Raw genomic sequence first — 25,311 nt, 5'->3', positions numbered from 1 at the left:
CTGCCACGTGGAGGAAGTCGTGGGAAATTTCTTGGTGGATGGATCGGTGGGGAGGAGGGAAGGCATGCCAGGCTGAGGACACGCGGTGTGAATAGCATGGCACCTCGGGCACCTGTAAGTGGGGGTGTCCTGGCTGGAGCAGAGAGCAGGGCAGTGGCAAGGTGAGACTTAAGGCTTGAAGTAAGCCTTGAATCTCAGGCTAAGGAGCTTGGGCTTTATCTTGAACACTTGGGGGCACTGATGATTTGTTAACAGGGATAGTGGCTGGATCTGACCTACATTTAAAAAAGATCTCTTGGTGCTGTAAGGAGGGGGACTGGGCAGCAAGGCTAAGCGGAGGAAGACCAGTTCCAAAGTCTACAGGAGAAATGGGGCGGGGGATCTGGCGCCAGTGCAGGTGCTGAGGCTCTGCGCTCCACACCGAAGCCTGGATGTCCTGGCTCCTGTTGCTGGGGGGAGGTGGCCCAGCTCACGTGCTGGGGGCCACTGTGTTGCAGGTGGACACGCACATCCACGCAGCTGCCTGCATGAACCAGAAGCACCTGCTGCGCTTCATCAAGCATACGTACCAGACGGAGCCCGACCGGACAGTTGCCGAGAAGTGGGGCCGGAAGATCACCCTGCGGCAGGTGTTCGACAGCCTGCACATGGACCCGTACGACCTCACTGTGGACTCGCTGGATGTCCATGCGGTGAGTGAGCTCGGCCAAAGGGCCTCGTGCAGTCCTGGCAGGGGACTCAGCCCCCTGGAAAGGAGCCAGGATTGGGCTTGGAGAGAGGCTGGCCACGTAGGCATCTCTTTCTCTTCTAGCCGTGGATGATACGGAACAGGGTTCTTGGCCTTGCTGATCAATAGAAATTGACTAGAGGCTAGACAAGAAATTTAGGCAAGGCTTTATTGGGGACCCTGCTGCAGCAGGGGGGAGCGAGAACAAACAGGTTCCCTTTCGTGCTTGCTCCCTGCGTGGGGAGTGAGCTTGTACCTTATATGGGGTAAGGGTAGGGATGTGTCCCGGGGTTGGGCGGGAGCGGTGGCTTAGATGGTTTGCCCACCCCTCTGGTGGTGTTGAGTGCAGGGGGCATGCTCAGTACCCTGCTTTTGCTTCCAACACCCCGTTTTTGCTCCAGGCTCTTCAGAAGTGGCAGTTGGGTTTTTTGGTCTCTTTGTATCTTTTTTTTTTTTTTTTTTGCGGTACGCGGGCCTCCCACCGCTGTGGCCTCTCCCGTTGCGGAGCACAAGCTCTGGACGCGCAGGCTCAGCGGCCATGGCTCCTGGGCCCAGCCGCTCCGCGGCATGTGGGATCTTCCCGGACTGGGGCACGAACCTGTGTCCCCTGCATCGGCAGGCGGACTCTCAACCACTGCGCCACCAGGGAAGCCCTCTTTGTATCTTTTGTCCATAATTTGCCCCAACTGTGCATGCACACAGTTATTTTTAGTCCTATATAGTTTCTTTGCATTTTGCTGCTTGAGGAGACGTTTGTCCAGGTGCAAGTACTGTAGCACTGCAGCAAGGAGTCCCAGGTCCCAGCCTGTCTCATGGGGACTGTGAGAGGTAGTTTGTCCTCAGAGAGTAACAGGGCTGGGACAGGGGAAAAGAGTGTGTGACTTGGTCAGAGAGGTCCCTGTTAATTCCACTTAGGAGTTGTGTGACCTTAATCAACTCATTTAAGCTTTTATTTCCTTGCTTATAAAATGGTGACTGCCACGTGCCTTATTGACATTACAAAGTTATTAAAATACTAACTGATGGTGCAGCTGCTATAGAAAACAGTATGGCAGCTCCTCAGAAAGTTAAATATAGAATTACCGTACATTCTAGCCATTCCACTCCTAGGTATGTACCCCAAAGAATTGAAAGCAGGGACTAAAACTGTTACTTGCACATTAATGCTTATAGCAGCATTATTCACAGTGGCCAAAAAGTGGAAGCAAACCAAGTGTCCATCAACAGATGAATGGATAAATGAAATGCACACACACACACTGGAATATTATTCAGTCCTAAAAAGGAATAAAGTACTGATATCTGCTACATCCATGGATGAAGCTTGAAAACATTATGATAAGTCAAAGAAGCCAGACACAAAAGGACAAATACTGTATGATTCCACTTGTATGAGGCATCTAGAATAGGCAGACTCATAGAGACAGAAAGGAGAATGGTGGTTACCAGGGTCTGGGGGAGCTATTGTTTAGTGGGTGCAGAGTTTCAGTTTTACAACATGAAAAGAGTTATGGGGATGGATGGTGGTGATAGTTGCATGGCAACGTGAATGTATTTTATACCACTGAACTGTATACTTAAAAATGGTTAAGAAGGTAAATTTTGTGTTATGTACATTTCACCACAATAAAAAAATCTTAAACCAGACACTGAATGAGGCAACGTGGAGAAAAGTGCCTTATGAAGTCTAAGCGGTAATAGGACACACATTATCACTGATGGTTCAGTATTTTCGGCTCACTCAGCCAGCCCTGCTCCTGGAGGCATGAGGCCCTCGATCCCTCTTTACAGAGGGCCTTGCAAAAGGACCCCAGTGCTGGCTGAGTGAGGATGCATGATCCTGGCCCTGGGACTTCCCAGGTTTTCATGCAAGAACTGACACAGAAGGTATCTTTCAGTGTGGCTCACAGAGGCCACCTTGTAAAGGCCTGAAGGGGTCATGTGTGTGGTGGCTGCATGGTGATCTGGCTGGTGTCCCTTCTCCCCAGGGCCGGCAGACGTTCCACCGCTTTGACAAGTTCAACTCCAAATACAACCCTGTGGGGGCCAGTGAGCTCCGAGACCTGTATTTGAAAACTGAAAACTACCTGGGAGGAGAGTACTTTGCTCGGATGGTCAAGGTGGGTGAGCCCTGGACCTCTCCAAGCCCTCCTCGGATTCCTGACAGCATCTGCGTTCATGGGGTGGGGGCCCCGCAGGGCCTCCTGTCCTCTTCCCCTTCGTGAATCCCCGTCCATCCACCATCCAGCTCAGGCGAGGTGCAGGTGCCTGGGTGCCAAGTGCTGTGGCCCTGGCCGCTGACTCCCGAGTGCGCAGGCTGTGCTGTGTGTGGACTGTGCTGACTGCAGGCAAGAGGGGGGGGAGGGTGTCCACTGCTGGCCCAGCTCTCGGCATCCAGGCTTGCTGCTCTGTGTGTTTGCAGCCTGCACCGGGTATAGGTTAGCCCCATTTGGAGATGCTTCTGCTGTCTGGCCTGGTCATGTGTGTGACTATGCAGGTCCAAGGCCTTCTTCCCTAGAAAGGTGGAGTTAGTGCTGACGGGGCAGCAAGGGGATGTAGATCAGGCCTTCTGAGCCCAGGAGCAGGTGGCTGAGGGAGCTGCAGGATCTAGCAGCTGGGGTGCTCTGGGCTGACCTGAGCTCTTCTTGGTGCCAGGAGGTGGCCCAGGAGCTGGAGGAGAGCAAGTACCAGTACTCAGAGCCACGGCTCTCCATCTACGGCTGCAGTCCTGAGGAGTGGTCCAACCTGGCCCGCTGGTTCATCCAGCACAAGGTCTACTCACCCAACATGCGCTGGATCATCCAGGTGCCCCGGATCTAGTAAGTGAGGCAGCTGCTGTCTACCTGTGTCCTCTGGGGTCGCCAGCCTGTCCCACAGGAGCTGCTGAGTCTGTGCTGCTGAGGGACAGGGCCTGTTCCAGTGCCAGCCTAGGCCTCTCTGCCCCAGGGATTTTCCTACAGGGCGGGGTGGTTGGCAAAGACGTCCTTGTGACACTTCCACTCTGTTCTTTGAAGAACATACATGTGTAGAGGCCTGGTGGGAACTACTGCCCATCTTCTTGTCACTGTGGTTTGAGGATGGGCTATCCTTTTGGGTGAGGCCCAGGGTCTATGACCTGATGCGGGGCCTACACTGCTGGCCCTCTCCCTGGATATGACTCAGACCACCACTGTCCTCTCCAGTCTGGCCAATATGGCCCCTGGATGGGCCTGGGACACGTGGTTTAGGGGAACTGAGCTGAGGGGAGAGAGTTGGATCAGCCTGAATCCTGGCACCCCACTCCCAGATTGGCCTCTAGCTGGAGAAAGCTCTCTGATGGGTATGGGTAGGTGTTGAGTGTGCCACCAATGCCTAGTGTTGCAGAACTTGGCGAGGAGGGGAGGATCTGTATTGGAGCCCTACCTCTGAATCTACCCTGGGTGTTTAAATGGGGGATCTGTGCTGCCTGAGGGAAGGGACTGGGGAGGCTGGTCTCTGATGGGCCAAGGGGGCTGTTGGGTCCACCTTAATCAGCAAGTCTCCGCTTTCCCCCAGTGACATATTTAGGTCAAAGAAGCTGCTGCCAAGCTTTGGGAAGATGCTGGAGAACATCTTCCTGCCCCTTTTTGAGGCCACCATTAATCCTCAGGATCACCGAGAGCTTCACCTCTTCCTCAGATATGTAAGTGTGGGTGGTGCCCAGGCAGTGTGCCCAGTGAGGGAGGGACGAGAGGAATCCCCGGGGGGGGGGGGGGGTGGGGGGGCGGGGGGGGTGGGTAGGGTCAGCCTTCCCTTCTAAGATCCTGTCACTGGTGTGCCCCAGGCATGAGGTGGCCAGCCCAAGAAGCTGAATTTCTAGAATAATGAGCCTGCTCCTCTGGGGCAGGCCTGCGGGCATGGGTGGGGTGCTGGGAAGGCAGCCGTGAGGCAGAAAGACTGAGGAGTTAGTTCCTGACCAGGTGGGGCTGGAAGGACTGGCCTCTGTCCCAGCTGTAGCCTCAGGTTGTTACAAATGCAGACATTTCAGGCTCCTGCTTTTGCTTAGAAACCAATGGTCCTCCCACCTTGTTTGGTTAAGCACACAAGCCCCACAAAATATATTTATCTGGTTAGTTGTGGGAGAGTGTGAGAAGCGTGGAAGAGAGACTTAACCAGAAAGGGCATCAGGGGGACAGGAGCTGGTCCCGCCTCCTGGGTGCCCAGAATAGAGTTGGCTGCAGGTGGTGAGAAGCAAGTTCAGTGCCTGGTAGAGTTTATGGGGATGGTTTCTGACAGTGAGGGAGGTGGGGAAGATACCAGAGGGCTGGGAGTGGGGGAAGGAGGGGTGACTGAGTGAGTGTGAGTGTGTGAGTGTGTGTGTGTGTGTGTGTGTGTAGTGGGAGTTGGGGGAGTTGGGGGGTTGCCAGGAAAGTTTGAAGGGGCTGAGGGACGGCACTGAATTTATGTCTTAGACAAACACCATGCAGGCTGTTGTGTGAAGAAAGGCCTGGAACAGGAGCTGGAGGTGGGGGGCAAGGGGGCAAGGTGAGAGTCAGGGGCCTGCTCCAGCAATGGAGACGTGCGGGGGCCTTGGACCAGCAGTCGCAGCTCACACTGATTATTCGCTCCCTGCTCTGGTGATCCACGCCATGACGTGATCTTGCTTCAGCCTCACGGTTGCCCCCCTTGACATCATTTTGTAGGTGTTAATAGTAAGCAGCATGATTATGTGTTGCTGTGTGTTAGACACTGTGGATTATCTCACTTAATCCTCACGACCGTCCTGTGAAGCTACTAGCTCCGATTTACACATGAGGAAGTGGAAACTGAGAGATCACAGAGCTAGAAAGGGGCAGAAGTGGAATTCGTACCCAGTTCCCTGACCCAGGTGTTGTCATCCCCACATTAAGGAAAGTGAGACGTATACAGACGGTGGGCGGGGCCGCTGGGCGGGCATGGGCACGGGTGGAGAATGGATGGGGCCTGGGCACACCCTGAAGGTGAGCAAGGGGAAAGAGTCACGGGGGGCCTCCTGGTGCCTGGCTTCGTTGGGGAGCAGATGGTGTGCCTTTCAGAGGACACTGCCAACTATGGGGGGACAGCAGGCTTGGGGAGGAGGAGTTGGGGTTTGGACATGTTTTGTGCTTGAGGCCATGGGAGACCCAGTTTGGGGCCCTGCATTAGCAGAGCCCAGGAGAGGGGCTGACACTGCCCCCATGCTGGGCTCCCAGAGTTCAGGTGCAGCATGGAGCTAGTGAGCGCAGAGCAGAGCGGAACTCGAGGTCCGCCCTGGCACCCAGACCTGTCCAGGCCGTGCTGAGAGCTGCAGTGGGACCCTGTCATTTCCTTTGACACATAATGACCGTGACAGGGAAGATTCTGCCAAGCCCCTGGTGGTCGCTTGCTCCTCTGGGCCCCTACTGCCATTTCGGAACAGGCAGACTCAGCCGGTCCTTCAGGGGCCCCTTCCCAAAGCACAGCTGTGGCTGAGGGACAGGAGCAAAACTGCTCTGCATGCTGGCTGAGAGCTGGGTCCTTGCAGGTACATCCTTCATCAGGGCCTGACCTCTGGGAGCAGGTGACGGGAAGCCTGTGACTCGGGTGGGGCCCTGGGGGTGTAGTGTGGGCCCCAGCTGAGGTGTAAGTGTAGGGGGAGGGTGGGCATCTCCTGAGCTGCTCTGACCCCAAGAGCCATGGCTCAGCCTGCCAAGGGGCCCTCTTGGATGGCACACACCTTGGCCTGTTTGAGAGGCATCCCAGCTGGCCACACCTGGGACATCATGGCCGCTCTAGGGCATCCTCCACCTACAGCCCCAAACAGTGCAGACCCTGAGCCCGTTTAGGCTCAGAGCTGGTCGTCTCACGTGGGAAAGCTCCTTAACTGGCCCTGCTTTGCTGTCAGCCAAGCCCTCCCTCACAGGGTCACTTGAGTATTAAGTTAGCTGATGTGTGGTAAGTGCTTCAAGCAGGCCCTGACATACAGTAGGTGCAGGGGAAATGCCTGTCCCCCTCCCCCTCACAGCTGTTGGCACCGCTGCTGTTGGCACAGCCTAAGGATGGGAGGTGAGTATAGCTGCCTCACCGCTCACCTGGCCTGGCCTGAGCTTCCCTTCACTGTTGCCACCACACAGGGGCTTGGCACTCTCCAGACTGACTTCCCGGGTACCTCTGGAAGCCCCGGAGGGACAGACTGGGGCGCTGCGCCCACTCACTATCCCTGGAAAGAATGGGGCTCAGGCAGGCCACGGGGTCCCCAGCTGAGGTTTCACAGCTGAGAGGCCTGGGCTCCAGTGCCTTCAGCAGGCTCACCTCAGCTGCACATATACCAAGGCCTTTGGCAGCTCGTCTGCCCTGGCTTGACGCAGGACCCCTCCTCCTGCCCAGGTGACGGGGTTTGACAGCGTGGATGATGAGTCCAAGCACAGCGATCACATGTTCTCAGACAAGAGCCCCAGCCCGGACGTCTGGACCAGCGAGCAGAACCCGCCCTACAGCTACTACCTGTACTACATGTATGCCAACATCATGGTGCTCAACAACCTCCGCAGGTGGGTGAGCTGGCCCCTGTGCACACCTCAAACCAGGGGATGCTCCTGGGCCCACCCCACAGGGCACGTACCCACAGGGCACGTACCCATAGGGCTACACACACATGCAGGCGTGCCTGCTGCCACAGATACGATCACACATACAAGGCAGCCAGACCCCATGCCTGGACACACGTCCATACACACACTCACCAACACCTACATGTGTGCACGTCTGTCCCTGATATGATAGAGACACAGGACCTGCTGATACACGTTCACTAACCTCCACGCCAGTGGTGTTCACACGTGCGTCTATCCATTCAGTGAATCACAGCACCTGCCATGTTAAGGCACGGTCCTGGGCACGGGACACATAATAGGGAACAAAACATTGCATCCACGTGCTCATGGAGCTTCCATCCAGTGGTCTCACGCCCAGGCTCCCCACAGCGCACACGTGGAGGCGAGGCCCACGAGGCAGGATGCTGAGCCAGTCCCTCCCCACACGTCTAGCGTCCTCCCACCCCTGCTGGGCCACGGGGCCTCAGAGCTCAGCCTCAGCCAGCGCTAGTTTGTGGGTGTGGAAGTTTTGAGGGGGACCATGATTGAAAGGAGACGGCCAGGGTTGGAGCCCTGGGCTGAGCTCTCCGAGGTAGGAGCTCTAGTTCTAGCTCTGCTGTTGCCCTCTCGGTGGCTTCTGACATCTGGGTTTACCCCTTTTTATAACAAGGAGGCTGGACTCCACAGTTTCTCGTGGGCTTTCCTGCTCTGAAGGTCTATGAATCTGGGCTACCAGGCCCTGGGGAAGGGGAGGAGAGGATGGAGGACTAGGCCCTCTCTTCCCAGAGATGAGGTCTCTTGGTTCTGAGGAGCTCTGGGCCTGGGCCTCAGCACCTGGGGAGAGGTTGTTTCCAGGGTGCCCTGCCTCAGCGGTGCGGACCCTGCCATGGGGGACTGTCTCCCCTGGAGTGGGCCCTGAGCTAGCAGTGCAGGCCTGTGGGGCCCGGGGCAGGTGGACCAGGGGTTCTTTCTCACCACAAGCCTCACGTCTGCAGGGAACGGGGCCTGAGCACGTTCCTGTTCCGGCCTCACTGCGGGGAGTCTGGCTCCATCACTCACTTGGTATCTGCTTTCCTGACTGCCGACAACATTTCCCATGGGCTGCTCCTCAAGAAGGTAACTGGGCCCCTGACAGATGGCTGCCCTGCAGTGACAGTCCCGCCCGGGGCTGCCCTGGGGAGGAGTGGGACCACCTGGGCTCCTGCCTGCGCCCTGGGAGGCTCTGGCCAGTGATGCAGGAAGGCCGGGCCTTTTTCTGGGCTGTGCCGTCTGTAGTCTCTTGGCTTCGTATTTAATTATGAAAAAACATAGCCAAATACATCACAATTTAGATTTTCAAAAAAATGGAGAAATGGAAAAAAGTCCTTATTGCTATTACTTTAATAGAAACAGCATTATTAGCTTTTTAGTATTTCCAATTCCCATCTTTTTCCAGAACATATTTCTAATATGCTTATTATCATAAAGAACACAAATTTTTGGTTCCTTCTTCATCCCTTATCGTCACAAGCGTTTTTCTGCGCTGCTCATTCTAAAGGCTGCTGAAAGGACGGCTGCCACTTGCTTGGGCTGTGCCTGATTCAGCCAGGCTCTAGCTGTTGCACAGAATCCACCCAACTTTTTGCTCGTGTAAATCATGCTACCATGAACTCTGTGCATTGTCTTCTCCGTATTTTGACTCACTTCCATAGGAAGGATATTTGTTCCAACTCCTCTCCTTCCCTGGTCCTGGGGAGGTCGAACCGTGTTTCACATTTCTGTGTGGGGTGGCTGCTATATCAGAGAACCACTCTGGCCCGGTCAGGTCCGCCCCTTCCTACCTCCGAGGAGCTGCAGTGTTTACAGTCTCAACCTGAATGTTTGTGGTCAGAGCGCAAAGCAACAAAAGTGGGCATCTCCAGGACTGACCTATTGGGGTCAGCTCCTGGGGGAGGGCAGCTGAGGACGTAGGTTGGGGTCAGCCCGGGGCCTTGTAGGTGCCCTTCCCTTCCTGCCCTGAGCTGTGCCTCCAGTCTGGAGCCAAGAGGGAGCGCTTAGTGGGCAGGAGAGCAGTCCCAGGGAGGGATGGGCCCTGATGCAGTAGTGAGGTAAATGTGGAGGGTGGGCCTGGGGGTCCTGGCGTTGTGGAGCTCGGGGTGACTGGGGGCTCCCGCAGACACTGCCCGGACCCCTGGTTTCCCCTGGTGAATGCTTCTCCCATCCCTCCCTCCCCTCGCTGGCTCTTGTTTCCTGAGTTTGGTGGTTCTTTTGCAGAGTCCGGTGTTGCAGTATCTCTACTACCTTGCTCAGATCCCCATTGCCATGTCTCCTCTTAGCAACAACAGTCTGTTCCTCGAATATTCCAAAAACCCTCTGAGGGAATTCCTGCATAAGGGACTGCATGTTTCTCTCTCCACCGATGACCCCATGCAGTTCCACTACACGAAGGTGAGGACTTTAGGGGCAGATAAGGACTGTAGGGCCTCCCACTGCTGGCACCTGAGCACATGGCTCAGCTCTGCCTTTGGGGTGGCATTGGTGGCCCACTGAAGACAAGAGGTAACTTTCTGGTGAGCGAAGTGCTCCTTCCAGGAGCCCTCGGGGTTCTTGAATCTTTGAGGATTTTTCTTTGCCTTTCATTTTCCGTCTTTGATATTCACTAGCTCTGTGATGTTGGTAGAGCTACTTACTTGACCTCTCTGTATTTTATCCTTCTTCATGTGTAAAATAGGGATAAAATTGTTCCTATGTCCACCTCTACCTTATTCTAAGGATTCATTAAGATAATGAATCAGTGTCTAATGTAGTGTCTGCGTACAGCATGTATTAAAGATGTTAGCTACCATTTTTGTTACCACTATTATTACTAGCACACTGTGGATCTCTGGGAAACTGAAGAGGAAGGGAAAGGCGATGCCATGCATCACTTAGTGTACAAGCACGTTTGGGTGGTACTGATAAGACCAGCCACGGATTAGTAAAAATAGAGGTGCCTGGGTCTTCTAGGACAGGCTCCAAGCTCCAAGCTTCTGGTCTCAGGACCCCTTTATATTATGAAGAACTGAGGCCCTCAGAGAGCTGTGGTTGACATGCCTTGTATCTAGTGATACTTAACTGTGTGAAATTGAAAAATACTAACTCATGTAAAATAACACTAATAAATCATTAAATGTTAACAAACTTAGCAATTTTTATGAGAATAACCATATTTCTGCAAACTACAATAACAAAATACTGAGAATGGCAAGAATGGCGTTTTGAAAATCTCTTTAATGTCTAGTTTGATAGAGGACAGCTGGATTCTCATCTCTGCTTCTTCAGTTAATCTGCTGTGATAAATTACTTTTATCAAGGTGTATGAAGAAAATCTTGCCTCACAAAATGCATAGTTGGAAAAGGGAGGACCTTCCAGAGGCCTTGGGGACCCTCAGGAATGCTGGGACCATGTTTTCAGAACCACTGCTCTACAATACAGAGGCAATGATGTGGCAAAGAGGTGACGGAAGGGCTTGTGATAAATGTCAGACGTTTCACATCCCAGAGGACAAAGTATAAGCACAGCTCAAACCCAAATGCTTCTGGGCTAACACTATCTCACTACTGATCCTTGATCGCTTCTCATTCCTATTTAATGTTCCATCTCTGTTCTTTACTCAGATTAACTTTTATTTTGGATGATCCTAAGAAAATGTGTTAAATACAAAGCAAGACTATAGGATGGGTACTAAAAGTGTGCACGACAGGGAGACAGGCACAGGAGAGCAGGCTGGCATCCCCAGTCATGGGCACAGGGCTTGGAACATGTGTTGGTCAACAGATAAATCTGTAGGTGTTCTTTGATATATCTGGCTTTGGCAACCTGAGCTTTCACACAAAGATCTCCGGAGTTTGTAATTTAAAGGTGGGGGGATATTGTTTTATTATTCAGGTGCCAGTCCTTAAAGAAAAATGAAATCTGCAATGTCAGTCTGATGTTTCTAGCTTGGGAAATATGTGAAGCATTGAAATGGATAGTCTCCCATCTAACACATTTACTTTGGGGGAATCTAGGAAGCACTTATGGAAGAATATGCAATTGCGGCTCAAGTGTGGAAGCTGAGCACGTGTGACCTGTGTGAGATCGCCAGGAACAGTGTGCTGCAGAGCGGCCTCTCGCATCAGGTACGCCGTGTGATTGCACCACCCCATCCCTCCTGTCCTTTCAACACACGTGTACATCGGATGCCTGCTGTGTGCCAGGCACTTTCTTGGCCCTGGGACTGGGGATGAACAGAACAAGCAGGGTCTCTGTCACACTGAAAACTCATATTCTAGGGGAGAACGCTGTGGAGACTCCTGAATTTTCATGGATGCTCTGTCACCTTTTTCAGACCTCTGCTCAAATGTCACCTCCTCAGAGAGGCCTCCCCTGATTACCCACTCTACAATAGCCACACACTTGCCCTCATTCTCCATCATAACATTTATTACTATATGACATTGCCATATGTAGTCATGTGTTTTTCTGTCTTGCCTTCTAGAATGTAAGTTCAGCATTATAGCCCTGGGGCCTAGAATAGACCCTGGCACATAGTGGGCACTCAATACTTCTTGAATAGATGAATAGTACCTAGATTGAATAGAAAACTCTAGGGATGGGACCCAGACATCAGTAATTACAAAAAAATTTTTTGTAGCTCCCTAGGTGATTCTGACATGGAGCCAGGGTTGAGAACTATTGCTCCAGATGGTGTCTTAGGTCCCTGGGGTACCTTCGCTGGGTGGTGTCACTGGTACAGGGAGAGGGCTGCATCTTGCTCTTGTTGGATGCTGATGTAGACAAGAGTTAAGGCTCAAGATTCATTTTGTGGGGACATGATTCCTTGGACTGGCTGTCCCCAGACACACCTGTGCTCTTGTCAGCTCCCGGGAGAGCCTTGCTAGTCTTCACGCCTTCATCTTGCCTTCTTCATTGCCAGCAGCTCTTGTAGTTCTTTGCCTTTCTGACCAAGGAAAGCACAGTTGGAAATGACGGGAATGAATGTGGTTGTCAGGGTGACAAGCTCGAGGAGAGGGAGGCCAGGAGGAATTTTGTAAGAGCTCTGTGGGGAAAGATGTCTTGATGGAGGACCTGCTTTGGAGGACTAGCCTGACTTGGTGTCGTTAATGTCAGAGCTGCCATGTGGATATAGAAAGTGATTCTAAGGTATATTGTTTCATTTGTATTTCTCTTGGTCCACAGGAAAAGCAAAAATTTCTGGGACAAAATTATTATAAAGAGGGACCTGAAGGAAATGATATTCGAAAGACAAATGTTGCTCAGATCCGGATGGCGTTCCGATATGAGACCTTATGCAATGAGCTCAGCTTCCTGTCTGACGCCATGAAATCAGAAGAGATCACAGCCCTGACCAAGTAGTCGAGCACTAGACATGCATTTTAACTTTCTGGTTTAATTTCAAATCTGCTGTGATTAACAGTGTTCAAGATACCAAACTATCCTCCACGGAGAGGATGCCTGTGAAGAACTTTCAAACTAGTGATTTTTGGTTGCACTGTTCACTTTAAGGTCTAATATGCCCACTTCTGTTAATATTTTTGAGTAATAGATGGTGAATCCTCCTTGGGGATCTGGGAGCTAGACACTTGTCTATATTCATTCCTAATTTTCCAGATGTTTCTCTTGAAAGTGCTAATGCTTGCATTGTTGGGACAAGGATCTTACATGGTCCAGTGCCCACTGATATATGAGGGCTGTGTGGTTTTCTGCCACAGTCCTCTCTGTAGGCCCTGCAGACTAGTTGGTATTTGTTCATTTCAGCCTCTGATGGGCTGGCTGCCTTAAAGTCTGTTTCAAAGCTCCCTTTCATAAAGGAGCTACTTCGAGAGAATTAGAAAACTTCCTTTGTTGTGCTTTTTTTTTTTTTTTTAATGAGTTTTTAAAACTTTTATTTAGCCTCCCTCCCTTTCTATTTAGGAAACCAAATATTCACATCACAACCATCACTCCTATTTTGGGTCTTGGTTTCCTCATCTGAAAGGTGAGAGTTTGCACTAGATGAGTGATTTTCAGGTGGTGGTCTGTGAGTTCGCCTCCTGGACCACTTCAAGGCAGGGGTGGGCAGGGGGGAATGAGGTTCTGGGGTGCTGCTTTTACTTCTTCAAGGTGACTCTGCTTTCATCAGTTTTACATTGGGACTTCTGTGTATTTACATTTGAACTAAGGACTTTGAAAAGCACAGGACTAGATGACCTCTGTTCTTTTTGGCTTTAATATTCTATGATTGTAGCCCAATTATCATTTTACTTATGAAGAGTTAGGGCCACAGAAGTAAAGTTTGCTTAAGGTCACACGGCTCTAATAAGTAATAGGACTAGAACTAGGTTTCCCTAATCCTAATCCAGTCCTTTCCCCACTATTCCATCAGACCTCACAAATGTAGATTTTTTCTGTCACTGTAACCTGGTGCATTCCCCCCCCCCCAGGTGAAATCTCACCTTTACCTAATATGCAGACTTCTTCAGAAGATATAAGTGGTCCCTGGGGCTAGGTAGAAAGCATTTTTAAAGACTAGTCTGAATTTAAGCTTTACCAATGTATTCTTCATCTGTGTTACTAGTGCCTGGTACATAGTAGGTGCTCAATATATGTATATTAAATAAATGAATGAATTTCCTCTTTTAGCAACTTTTTAAGGATGTGTGCTTCTGGTACTCACCAAGCTGCTCAAGGACCTTCCTGTCTATCTCTGTGGGCAAATGCAGACTACAGGAAGCCCTTCTGAATTATTACAGAGTTAGAAGAACCCGATTTTTGCCTGTGAAAATGCTTACCTGACTTTAGATTGTTTTGTCCTGTTACTTTATAATGCTTATCACCTCTACTGGTCAACTTAGTACAAACAATAAATGTAGTCTTTTTACTAGGCAGACATGTGCTATCTTACAGCTAATCATGAAATTGAATGAAAACCGAGTATTTGTGTTAGGCATCCACTATTTTTTGAAAAGCCATTTGTATACTTTTGCCCTAACATAGCAAGTATTGTACAGTTTTTCATTGTCATTTTATCTGTATCAAGTATTTGTTTTTATTATTAAAGTCTGTTAGGACTGTGGCTAACTAGTAGTTTTAAACTATTTAAGGCATATCTTTAAGTTTTTAAGAAAGATGGGCATCATGAAAAGCTATCAATAATAATTACTAATTTATCTGTTTACTAAGGTTCAGGTATGGATGACATTCACTAGGAAAACTCAGAAATTTTGAACTGAAGCTTGCAAAGTAAGCTTTACAAAGCAAAACCCAGAAGGTAAAACTTTGCTTTTTTTTCTCTAACTTCTGCTGTAACAGTTCATGACCAAAGCCTCACATGGTCATTGTCATTTCCTTTTCCTTGGATATAACTTCAGTCTGTTCAGCCAACACCTGTTGGATTTTACCTGTCCTGCAAGCTTTTCAGATACCTTTTTCTATAGCACTGTGCACTGTTATTACATCATTGTACCTAATTGGCCTTTTTGGGTGGATCTCTACTTTCTTTTGTGATCAGAGCTGGACTCAAAACCAATTGTATACTAGCCCACATTTCTAAAAGAATGGTTTTTGAGGCATGTTATCCCTTGCTTACTCTAAAAGGCTCAAGTTCACATTATATGTTACTTCAAACTGCATTGCTGAAATGATCAATATTATTGTTCTTTGCCTCAAAAAAACCAATCAAGCTCCTGGGATGGTATTTACCAAGGCCTGTCCTGGGCCTTTACTTTCTCTTACCTTGGATAAAGCTGAGTTGAAAGCACATCCCTATGGCTTTCTCTTTACTTGTTTGAGTGCTGTGTTGGTGAAACAATATTGACCTTTCTCTGGGTTTGCAGATACAACTGAAGGTGATATGTTGGTAATATACCTAGGTATTCTCTACCTGAACTACGACTGTTATAAAGAACAAGTATAGAGGGGGCAGAGTCAAGATGGTGGCGGGGGAGGATGCAGAGTTCACGTCTCCCCACAACTAGGGTGCCTGCTGGACACTGGTGGGGGACCTCGACGCCTAAGGAGACGGGAAGAACCCCCGAGCGACTGGGTAGGATGAGGGGGTAGTGAGGGGGGAGAAGTGGAGGCTGGACAGGACCAATGCACCTGAGGGGTAGTTGGGAGAGGGGAGGGGTTTCCACTCCTGGAGGGACCCTTGGGGCTTGGAGGATCAAGGGGGAGCACACCTAGCATCTCCCCTGACCAACTGGGACCCAGGAAGCCTGCTGGGCTCCCAGGCCAGGTCCCTTGCCCTCCAAGACCCCCCTCTGGGCTGCATGGGTCCTTGGGGCATAGGAGGGAAGCGGGGACATGAGGAGAGGTGGATGGGAGGGGCCCTCTGGGACGGGAGGATCAGGGGAGGTGTGGCAGGTGTTTCCCCCTCACCCACTTGGGGCCTGAGAAGCCTGCTGGGCTTCCGGGCCTGGTCCTCCATTCTCCAAGGCCCCCTCCAGCCTCATGGGTCCTAGGGCATAGGAGGGAAGGAGCAGGTAGAAGAAGAGAGTCCAATGGGGAGGGGCCCTGTGGGATCAGAGGATTGGGGGGATGTGCCTAGTGTTTCCCCCACCCACTCAGGCCCAGTGAGCCTGCTCGGGTCCTGGACCTGTTCCTCTGCCCTCCAGGGCTGGGGCCCCTCCTGTTGCATTAAGCCTAAGCCCCCCTCCATTCCCCCACCCCTAGGGCCTTTTCCTGCCCTGTGGGTCCTAAGCATAGGCCCTGCCTACTACCTAAACACCACCACTGCCTAAGCCCCGCCCCCCATAGCCAAGGCCTTTTCAAGCTTTTTTTTTTTTTTTACTATTGTGGTTTTGTTTTACCATCCAGGTGTTGTTTTCATCTATATTTTTATTTTTTTATTCTTTCTAACATGTCTGTCAGTTTTCTAATCTAATTTTATTTTTTACACTTCGTTATTGTTCTCCTTTTTTTGCTGCCCCATGCAGCTTGTGGGATCTTGGTTCACGAGCCCGGGGCTGGGTCAGAGCTCCTGTGGTGGGAGGTCCGAGTCCAAACCACTGGCCTGACAGAGAATATTCCCAGACCCCAGGGAATATTCATCAGAGTGAGGTCCTCATTTCGGCACTAAGACCCAGCTCTACCCAACAGCCTACAAACTCCAGTGCTGGAAGCCTCAGGCGAAACAACCAGCAAAACAGGAACACAATCCCAGCCATCCAAAAAAAAAAAGAAAATGAGATGACAAAAAAATATGTTACTGATGAAGGAGCAAGGTAAAAACCTACAAGACCAAATAAATTAAGAGGAAATAGGCAATCTACCTGAAAAATAATTCAGAGATATGATAGTAAAGATGATCTAGAATCTCAGAAACAGAATGGAGGCATGAATTAAGAAAATGTAAGAAATGTTTAACAAAGATCTAGAAGAACTAAAGAACAAACGAACAGAGATGAACAACACAATAACTGAAATGAAAAATAGACTAGAAGGAATCAATAACAGAATAACTGAGGGAGAAGAATGAATAAGTGAGTGGGAAGACAGAATGGTGGAAATAACTGCCAAGGAGCAGAATAAAGAAAAAATGAAAAGAAGACACTCTCAGAGACCTCTGGGACAACACTAAATGCACCAACATTCAAAGTATAGGGGTCCCAGAAGAAGAAGAGAGAAAGAAAGGGTCTGAGAAAATATTTGAAGAGATTATAGTGGAAAACTTCCCTAACATGGGAAAGGAAATAGTCACCCAAGTCCAGGAAGTGCAGAGTCCCATACAGGATAAACCCTAGGAAAAACAGACCAAGACACATATTAATCAAACTAACAAAAATTCATGAAAAAATATTAAGAGCAGTAAGGGAAAAACAAAAAATAACATACAAAGGAATCCCCATAAGGTTATCAGCTGATTTTTCAGCAGAAACTGCAGGCCAGAAGGGAGTGGAAAGATATGCATAAAGTGATGAAAGAGAAACACCTACAGTTAAGATTACTCTACCCAGAAGGATCTGATTCAGATTAGATGGAGAAATCAAAAGCTTTTTCAGACAAGCAAAAGCTAAAGAGAATTCAGCATCACCAACCCACCTTTACAACAAATGCTAAAGAAACTTCTCTAAGCAGGAAACACAAGAGAAGAAAAAGACTCACAAAAACAAACCCAAAACAATTAAGAAAATGGTAATAGGAACATGCATGTCGATAACCTTTAATGTAAATGGATTAAATGCCCCAATCAAAAGACACAGACTGGCTGAATGGATACAAAAACAAGACCCATATATATGCTGTCTACAAGAGACCCACTTCAGACCTAGGGATACATACAGACTGAAAGTGAAGGGATGGAAAAAGATATTCCATGCAAATGGAAATCAAAAGAAAGCTGGAGTAGCAATACTCGTATCAGATAAAATAGACTTTAAAATAGACTGTTACAAGAGATAAGGGACACTACATAATGATCAAGGGATCAATCCAAGAAAAAAATATAACAATTATAAATATGCACCCAACAGAGGAGCACCTCAATACATAAGGCAAATGCTAAAACAACCATAAAAGGGGAAACGGACAGTAACACAGTAACAGTAGGGGACTTTTAACACCCCACTTACACCAATGGACAGATCATCCAAACAAAATAAATAAGGAAACACAAGCTTTAAATGACACAATAGACCAGACAGATTTAATTGATATTTATAGAACATTCCACCTGCAAGTGGCAGAATACACTTTCTACTCAAGTGCACATGGAACATTCTCCAGGGTAGATCACACCTTGGGCCACAAATCAAGCCTCGGAAAATTTAAGAAAATTGAAATCGTATCCAGCATCTTTTCTGACCACAATGGGATGAGATTGGAAATCAATTACAGGAAAAAAACTAAAAAACACAAATACATGGATGCTAAACAGTGCACTACTAAATAACCAAGAGATCACTGAAGAAATCAAAGAAGAAATTAAAAAATACATAGAAACAGATAATTAAAACACTATGACCCAAAAATTATGGGATGCAGCAAAAGCAGTTCTAAGAGGGAAGCTTATAGCAATTCAATCTCACCTCAAGAGACAAGAAAAATCTCAAACAATCTAACCTTACACCTAAAGCAACTAGAGAAAGAACAAAGAAAACCCAAAGTCAGTAGAAGGAAAGAAATAATAAAGATCAGAGCAGAAATAAATGAAATAGAAATAAAACAATAGCAAAGACCAATAAAACTAAAAGTTGGTTCTTTGAGAAGATAAAATGGATAAACCTTTAGCCAGACTCATCAAGAAAAAGAGAGGATGCAAATCAGTAAAATCAGAAATAGGGGAAATCACAACTGACACTGCAGAAATACAAAGGATTATAAGAGACTACTGCAAACAACTATGTGCCAATAAAATGGACAACCTCAAAGAAATGGACAAATTCTTGGAAAGGTACAATTTTCCAAGACTGAACCAGGAAGAATTACAGAATATAAACAGACCTATCACAAGTAATGAAATTGAAACTGTAATTAAAAATCTTCCAAAAAAAGGTCTAGGATCAGATGGCTTCACAGGTGAATTCTAGCAAACATTTAGAGAAGAGCTAACACTGACCCTTCTCAAACTCTTCCAAAAAATTGCAGAGGGAAGAACACTCCCAAATTTGTTCTACAAAGCCACCATCACCCTGATACCAAAACCAGACAAAGATACAACAAAAAAAGAAAATTACAGACCAATATCACTGATGAACACAGATGCAAAAATCCTCAACAAAATACTAGCAAACAGAATCCAACAACACATTGAAAGGATCATACACCATGATCAAGTGGGATTTATCCCAGGGATACAAGGATTCTTCAATATACACAAATCAATCAATGTGATACACCACATTAACAAATTAAGTAATAAAAACCATATGATCATCTCAATAGGTGCAGAAAAAGCTTTTGACAAAATTCCACACACATTTATGATAAAAACTCTCCAGAAAATGAGCATAGAGGGAACCTACCTCAACATAATAAAGGCCATATATGACAAACCCACAGCAAGCGTCATACTGAATGATGAAAAACTGAAAGCATTTCCACTAAGATCAGAAATAAGGATGTCCACTCCTGCCACTCTTACTCAACATAATTTTGGAAGTCCTAGCCACAGCAATCAGAGAAGAAAAAGAAAAGAAATACAAATTGGAAAAGAAGAAGTCACTGTTTGCAGATGACATGATACTATACATAGAAAATCCTAAAGATGCCACCAGAAAACTACTTAAACTAGTCACTGAATTTGGTAAGGTCGCAGGATACAAAATTAATGCACAGAAATCTCTGGCATTCCTATACAGTAACAACGAAAAATCAGAGAAATCAAGGAAACAATCCCATTTACCACTGCAACAAAAAGAATAAAATACCTAGGAATAAAGCTGCCTAAGGAGGTGAAAGACTTGTACTCAGAAAACTATAAAACACTGATGAAAGAAATCAAAGATGACATAAACAGATGGAGAAATATACCATGTTCTTGGATTGGAAGAATCAATATTGTGAAAATGACTATACTACCAAAGCAATCTACAGACTCGATGCAATTCCTATCAAACTACCAATGGCATTCTTCACAGAATTAGAACAAAAAATTTTACAATTTGTATGGAAACACAAAAGACCCCGAATAGCCAAAGCACTCTTCCAAAAGAAAAACAGAGCTGGATGAATCAGGTACCCGACTTCAGACTATACTACAAAGCTACAGTAATGAAGACAGTATGGTATTGGCACAAAAACAGAAATATAGATCAATGAACAGGATAGAAAGCCCAGAGATAAACCCATGCACATATGGTCACCTAATCTATGACAAAGGAGGAAAGAACATATAATGGAGAAAAGACAGCCTCTTCAATAAGTGGTGCTGGGAAAACTGGACAGCTACATGTAAAAGAATGAAATTAGAACATTCCCTAACACCACAGCCAAAAATAAACTCAAAATGGATTAAAGACCTAAATGTAAGACCAGACACTATAAAACTCTTAGAGGAAAACATAGGAAAATCACTCTTTGACATAAACCACAGCAAGATCTTTTTTGACCTACCTCCTAGAGTAATGAAAATAAAAACAAAAATAAACAAATGGGTCCTAATGAAACTTAAAAACTTTTGCACAGCGAAGGAAACCATAAATAAGACAAGAAGACAACACTCAGAATGGGAGAAAATATTTGCCAATGAAGCAACAGACAAAGGATTAATCTCCAAAATATACAAACAGCTCATGGATCTCAATATCAAAAAAACAACCCAATTTAAAAATGTGCAAAAGACCTAAATTTTACCAAAGAAGACATACAGATGGCCAAGAGGCACATGAAAAGATGCTCAACATCACTAATTATTGGAGAAATGCAAATCAAAACTACAATGAGGTATCACCTCACACCAGTGAGAATGGCCATCGTCAAAAAATCTACAAACAATAAATGCTGGAGAGGGTGTAGAGAAAAGCGAACCCATTTGCACTGTTGGTGGGAATGTAAATTGATACAGCCACTATGGAGAACAGTATGGAGGTTCCTTAAAAAACTACAAATAGAACTACCATATGACCCAGCAATCCCACTACTGGGCATATACCCTGAGAAAACCATAATTCAAAAGGACACATGTATCCCAATGTTCATTGCAGCACGCTTTACAATAGGACACGGAAACAACCTAAATGTCCAACGATAGATGAATGGATAAAGAAGATGTGGTATGTATATACAATGGAATATTAGTCATAAAAAGGAATGAAAGTGGGTCATTTGTAGAGATGTGGATGGACCTAGAGTCTATCATACAGAGTGAAGTAAGCCAAAAAGAGAAAAACAAATATCGTATATTAACGCATATATGTGGAATCTAGAAAAATGGTACAGATGAAGTTATTTGTAGGATAGGAATAGAGACACAGACATAGAGAACAGACTTGTGGACATGGGGGGGACAGGGAGGGTGGGACGAATAGGGAGATTAGGTTTGATATAAATACACTACTGTGTGTAAAATAGATAGTGGGAACCTGCTGTATAGCACAGGGAGCTCAGCTTGGTGCTCTGTGATCTAGATTGGGGGGGCGGGGGGGAGGGCAAAGGTGGGGAGGGAGGTCCAAGAGGGAGTGGATATTGGTATAAATATTGCTGATTTACTTCACTGTAGAGCAGAAACTAACACAACATTGTAAAGCAATTTTGCTCCAATAAAACAATTAAAAAGAATTAAAATCTCAAAAAAAAGTATAACTGCAATAAAAGGAACACTCATCAGACACAGTTCCTTGAAAATTTTTATACCTTCAACCTCTAAAGGAATATGTGATTAGAAAGAGGATGCCAAAGAATTAAGACTATAAACAGCTACAAGATTATCAAAATATATCTGAGGGGACGTTTATGTCTTTGATACCAAAATGTGTACTTCTCCATGACAATATACATTAATTATTAACTGCTACTCCTTCTTATAAATGGCTTTCCACTTCTCAGCACTAAGATTCTAGCCTGCTTCTCTAATTACATTCTTTTATCTTAGAAATGATCTTATAAGGTAAACATCAAAACCACCATAAAGTATTTTATCGATTATTTTTACTATTCAGTAGGGTAACAAAAGACCATGAAAACAAATGAAAGTCTGTTGCTAACTCTTTATATTATATTGTCATTGTGTTGCCCATTTTAAATGTGGGTGAACAGCTGATTTCCCTAATCTCCAAGTAGTTTTCTTATTCCTAGACAGACAAAGTAAGCTGGACTGACTTAATGAAGAAAAAAACAGTGAAAAGTGCAAATTCTTTGGACTACCTTTTAATGAATCCAACTTTCCAGTGATAAAAATCACTGAACCAAAATATATTTTCAAGCAGCCTTATTACCCATACATATATTAGGTATAAGGAAATTGAGTCTAATTTGAAATGAGTTTTAAAACATAGCACAAAAACATTACAATCCCCCAGAGCACAATACAAAATAGTCCTCTAAGGAATATAAACACAGTATATAAGAATGTGAAACTACATGATAAGAAAAAAAAAATCTCTTCAATTAGCTAAATTTACTTGCTAAAGATTATTTATTGCACAATATGTCAGTTTGCCCTAAGAATAAAACAGATACTATTATTTTCAACGTCTAAATTCAGTACATAGTCAAATCCACTTTCTCAAACTAAAGTTCTACAGTATTATGAGTAAACCCTTTGTTATTGGGTTAAGATAGGGAAACTTTATAACTTATAAAACAAATTTCTTAAGAGTTCATGAAACCACTTCATAAATCCTAGAAGGCACACATATTTCCTATCATAGTAAGTGCGTTTAAGTACTTCATATTTAAAAAAGACAAGCTGTACAGAATACAAAAAGTATACATTTCATCCATTAAACAAATTTATAACTTCTATGATTAGCTATTACAGTAGAACCTACCTAACATTCACATCTGAAGAATTATCACCCAGTTTAATGGAGTGAGCAAAAAACTGTGCTCCTTTATTTGATAAGGCTAGTAAAAACGTTTAATTTCACAGTAGATCAGTTAGTGTCTTGGAGCTCATATTGGAAAATAAAAGGTTTGGGCAATATCAAGTCACTGGGCTCACTGTTAAATAATTCCTTGAAAGGTGAAGGATTCTGGGGGGATAAAATCATTGGCTATACCTGGAAAGATCTAAAAATCAGTAAAGCCACTTTGTTCATTTTCAGAAACATTCTTAAATTGGGCAATCTGAATGAGACTCAGAAAATCTAATCCATAAAGACAATTTAAAATCTTAGAGCTGGAAAACACCTCAGAGGATTCTCTGTCTCAAGGTTTTCAAAATAGGTTCCATGGAGTACTAAGAATCCATGGAGGAGATTCAGAGTTCTGGATTTTGACTTGAATTATTTAATTCTTTCTTTTGAAAAAAAATTTTAAAAACAAGTCCCATCATACAACTGTATTACTCATCAGATTCCAATATACTGGTAATCACCAGTGCATTAATACATGTTTTCATTGGTTGACTTCATAAATATTTAGTTATTATGGTATATAAAGTTTATATAAGGAAATTTATAATGATAAAATGACATTTAGTGGGGTAGGGTGTGTGTTCATGCATGTGCAGCACATGTGTGTAAGGGTTCTGAGTAAGATTTTTACTTGAAAAAAAAGTTCTATTGCTGAAATAAAGTGTGAAAACCACAGATAAAGTCTGTTTCTAAAGTAAGAACCTACAAACCAGAGGAAGGGGCTTTCTCTAGGTCACACAGCCATCAAGTACACTGCCAGGTTGATATGCTACAGCCCCCAGTACTCTACTTGCATAAGCGTCCATAGCAAGTGTTTAGCTATTTGGTACTGAGCTGCCCCCATCATGAATGTCAACCAATTAGTTATCACTATTTTTGGGGTAAAATCAAGCTACCTTTTGTCAGACATTTTTCCTAAAAATGAATTACTTAATTTGCATGCCTATTAAAGTCCCTAGTATCCAAAAATTCTGCTGTCAATAAGCAGCAACTTAAATTGTATACTTTGGTACTCTGGAAAATAGTAACATTTGCAATTTACCAATAATAAATCAGAAAAGTTACATGGAATGTTAAAATACTTTTTAAAGACATCAGGCCCTAGTTTATTATATGCTGAAATGTTAGTGTTTGCATAAAATAAAAAATTTTACTTTATAAGCAAAATTTTAAAAAAATGGTTCAAATGCCACTGAACATAACTATACTCTTTCAGGGTATTTCAAATAAAATGCAGTGAAACAGTAAGTCAAATTAATCTCCTAACTTTCAGAGGTGTTTTATGTACGTATGGTTAAAAGGCTACACCCTATTTTCTTCTCTCTTAATCTAAGAAATTTGAAGACTTTGGGAGCTCAGAAAGATGCCTTCAAATTAAGAAAATAAAAGCATCATAAACCAATATTGAATGATTTATCATAATTTGGACATAAAATTTAGGGTCTGTGATGAAGAAAAATTTCCATCTGAAACGGCAAGATACATACGTATTATCAAAAGCTATTTAGAACAGTTTCCCAGCTGTGGGAAAGCATTTCCAGAATAGCCAAGAAGATTCTCCAGCAGAAATCCATTTACAAGGCAAAGTCCTGCCCAAGTTTATAGTCCTAATCCAAATTATACAGCATGGGGGAGGGGGGAGAAGACTTTTAAGTGAAAAGCATGTAGTTCCAAAACACTTAAAGTTATGAAATAATTGCGGATTATTTCAAGTAAAAACTATAAAAGGAGCAATAGCTAACCACAAGGGGGCATACATACTCCTTAGATTCCAGCAGTAAGACTAATTTAAGTAGTAACATGCACTTTGATGTATTCTACATTTTCAGTCATTTAAGATTTTCTCTCAGATGGCTACAGCTTTTTAACATTCAAGGTTTATTTTAAACCTAACTAAATAGATTCCAGAATACTCTTGCCCTGAAAAATAATAGTATTTCAGAAGCCCCTGGAAATGTTGCTGTTACCTCAGCAAAGGAGTCAAGAGCTATTAGTCCTAATATATATTAGAACAGATAAACAATAGGAAAATATGGTCTAAAACAGTAGCAAGTTTTAGTTTACCATAAATGGAAGACATGGAAAGTTTATCAAAGGAAATGGACAAATTGTCAGAAGAGTGAAAATAAGAGGGTGGGGAAAATTGACTTCTCTGTGTCTGTCCTACAACATCCCTGCATTCTTCCGCCATGACCAAAGTGTTTGTAGCCCACATTAGCAACAGAACACTTCACCCCAAGGTCATGGCCTATGGGGCTGGCCTGCCTCATCAGCCATGTTAAGAATATAGTTAGCCATATCATCTTCAGTGGGTGCATCTGACACCACCCAAGATTCATTTGCTCCAGTCATCTGTAGGCGGCAAATCGGGCAATTCCTGTGTCGATCACTCCTATTAGAGAAGTCAAATAACAGTTTGTTTTCTTTTTCTGTTTAAAAAATGGATTTGGAACAATACAAGTACATTTTTTTTAAGTAAACAGCATAAAAGTATATAGTGAAAAATATATCTCTTCCTCC

At 45.3% G+C, this 25,311-nt stretch overlaps 2 protein-coding genes across 9 annotated transcripts in view; one reads left to right on the top strand and one right to left on the bottom strand.

Moving 5' to 3' along the window:
* The window catches only part of AMPD3 (adenosine monophosphate deaminase 3), a 41,982-nt gene extending 27,631 nt beyond the window's left edge, over positions 1 to 14,351 (top strand). For all 4 annotated transcript variants that reach the window (XM_067749921.1, XM_067749920.1, XM_067749919.1 and 1 more), the window contains exons 7-15: positions 498 to 692; positions 2,716 to 2,847; positions 3,383 to 3,546; positions 4,262 to 4,388; positions 7,070 to 7,233; positions 8,271 to 8,391; positions 9,529 to 9,702; positions 11,305 to 11,415; positions 12,476 to 14,351. In XM_067749921.1, the coding sequence (XP_067606022.1) occupies positions 498 to 692; positions 2,716 to 2,847; positions 3,383 to 3,546; positions 4,262 to 4,388; positions 7,070 to 7,233; positions 8,271 to 8,391; positions 9,529 to 9,702; positions 11,305 to 11,415; positions 12,476 to 12,652 (1,365 nt within the window). In that variant the 3' untranslated portion in view covers positions 12,653 to 14,351. The remainder of the gene's footprint in view (positions 1 to 497; positions 693 to 2,715; positions 2,848 to 3,382; positions 3,547 to 4,261; positions 4,389 to 7,069; positions 7,234 to 8,270; positions 8,392 to 9,528; positions 9,703 to 11,304; positions 11,416 to 12,475) is intronic.
* RNF141 (ring finger protein 141) overlaps positions 11,702 to 25,311 on the bottom strand; it is a 58,944-nt gene continuing 45,334 nt past the window's right edge. For 3 of the 5 annotated variants that reach the window (XM_067749923.1, XM_067749922.1, XM_067749924.1), the window contains 2 exons: positions 15,660 to 15,790; positions 11,702 to 12,236 (listed from right to left, as the gene is read on the bottom strand). In XM_067749923.1, coding sequence (XP_067606024.1) covers positions 12,181 to 12,236; positions 15,660 to 15,790 — 187 coding nt within the window. In that variant the 3' untranslated portion in view covers positions 11,702 to 12,180. Of the gene's footprint in view, positions 12,237 to 15,655; positions 15,791 to 22,065; positions 25,184 to 25,311 lie in introns of those variants that run through there. The other 2 variants (XM_067749926.1, XM_067749927.1) reach the window with 2 other exon arrangements.

The sequence above is a fragment of the Pseudorca crassidens genome, chromosome 9 (assembly GCF_039906515.1).
Source record: "Pseudorca crassidens isolate mPseCra1 chromosome 9, mPseCra1.hap1, whole genome shotgun sequence".
NCBI lineage: Eukaryota > Metazoa > Chordata > Mammalia > Artiodactyla > Delphinidae > Pseudorca > Pseudorca crassidens.
Note: the sequence above shows the minus strand (reverse complement) of the source record. Positions and strands in the feature narration are given on the sequence as shown.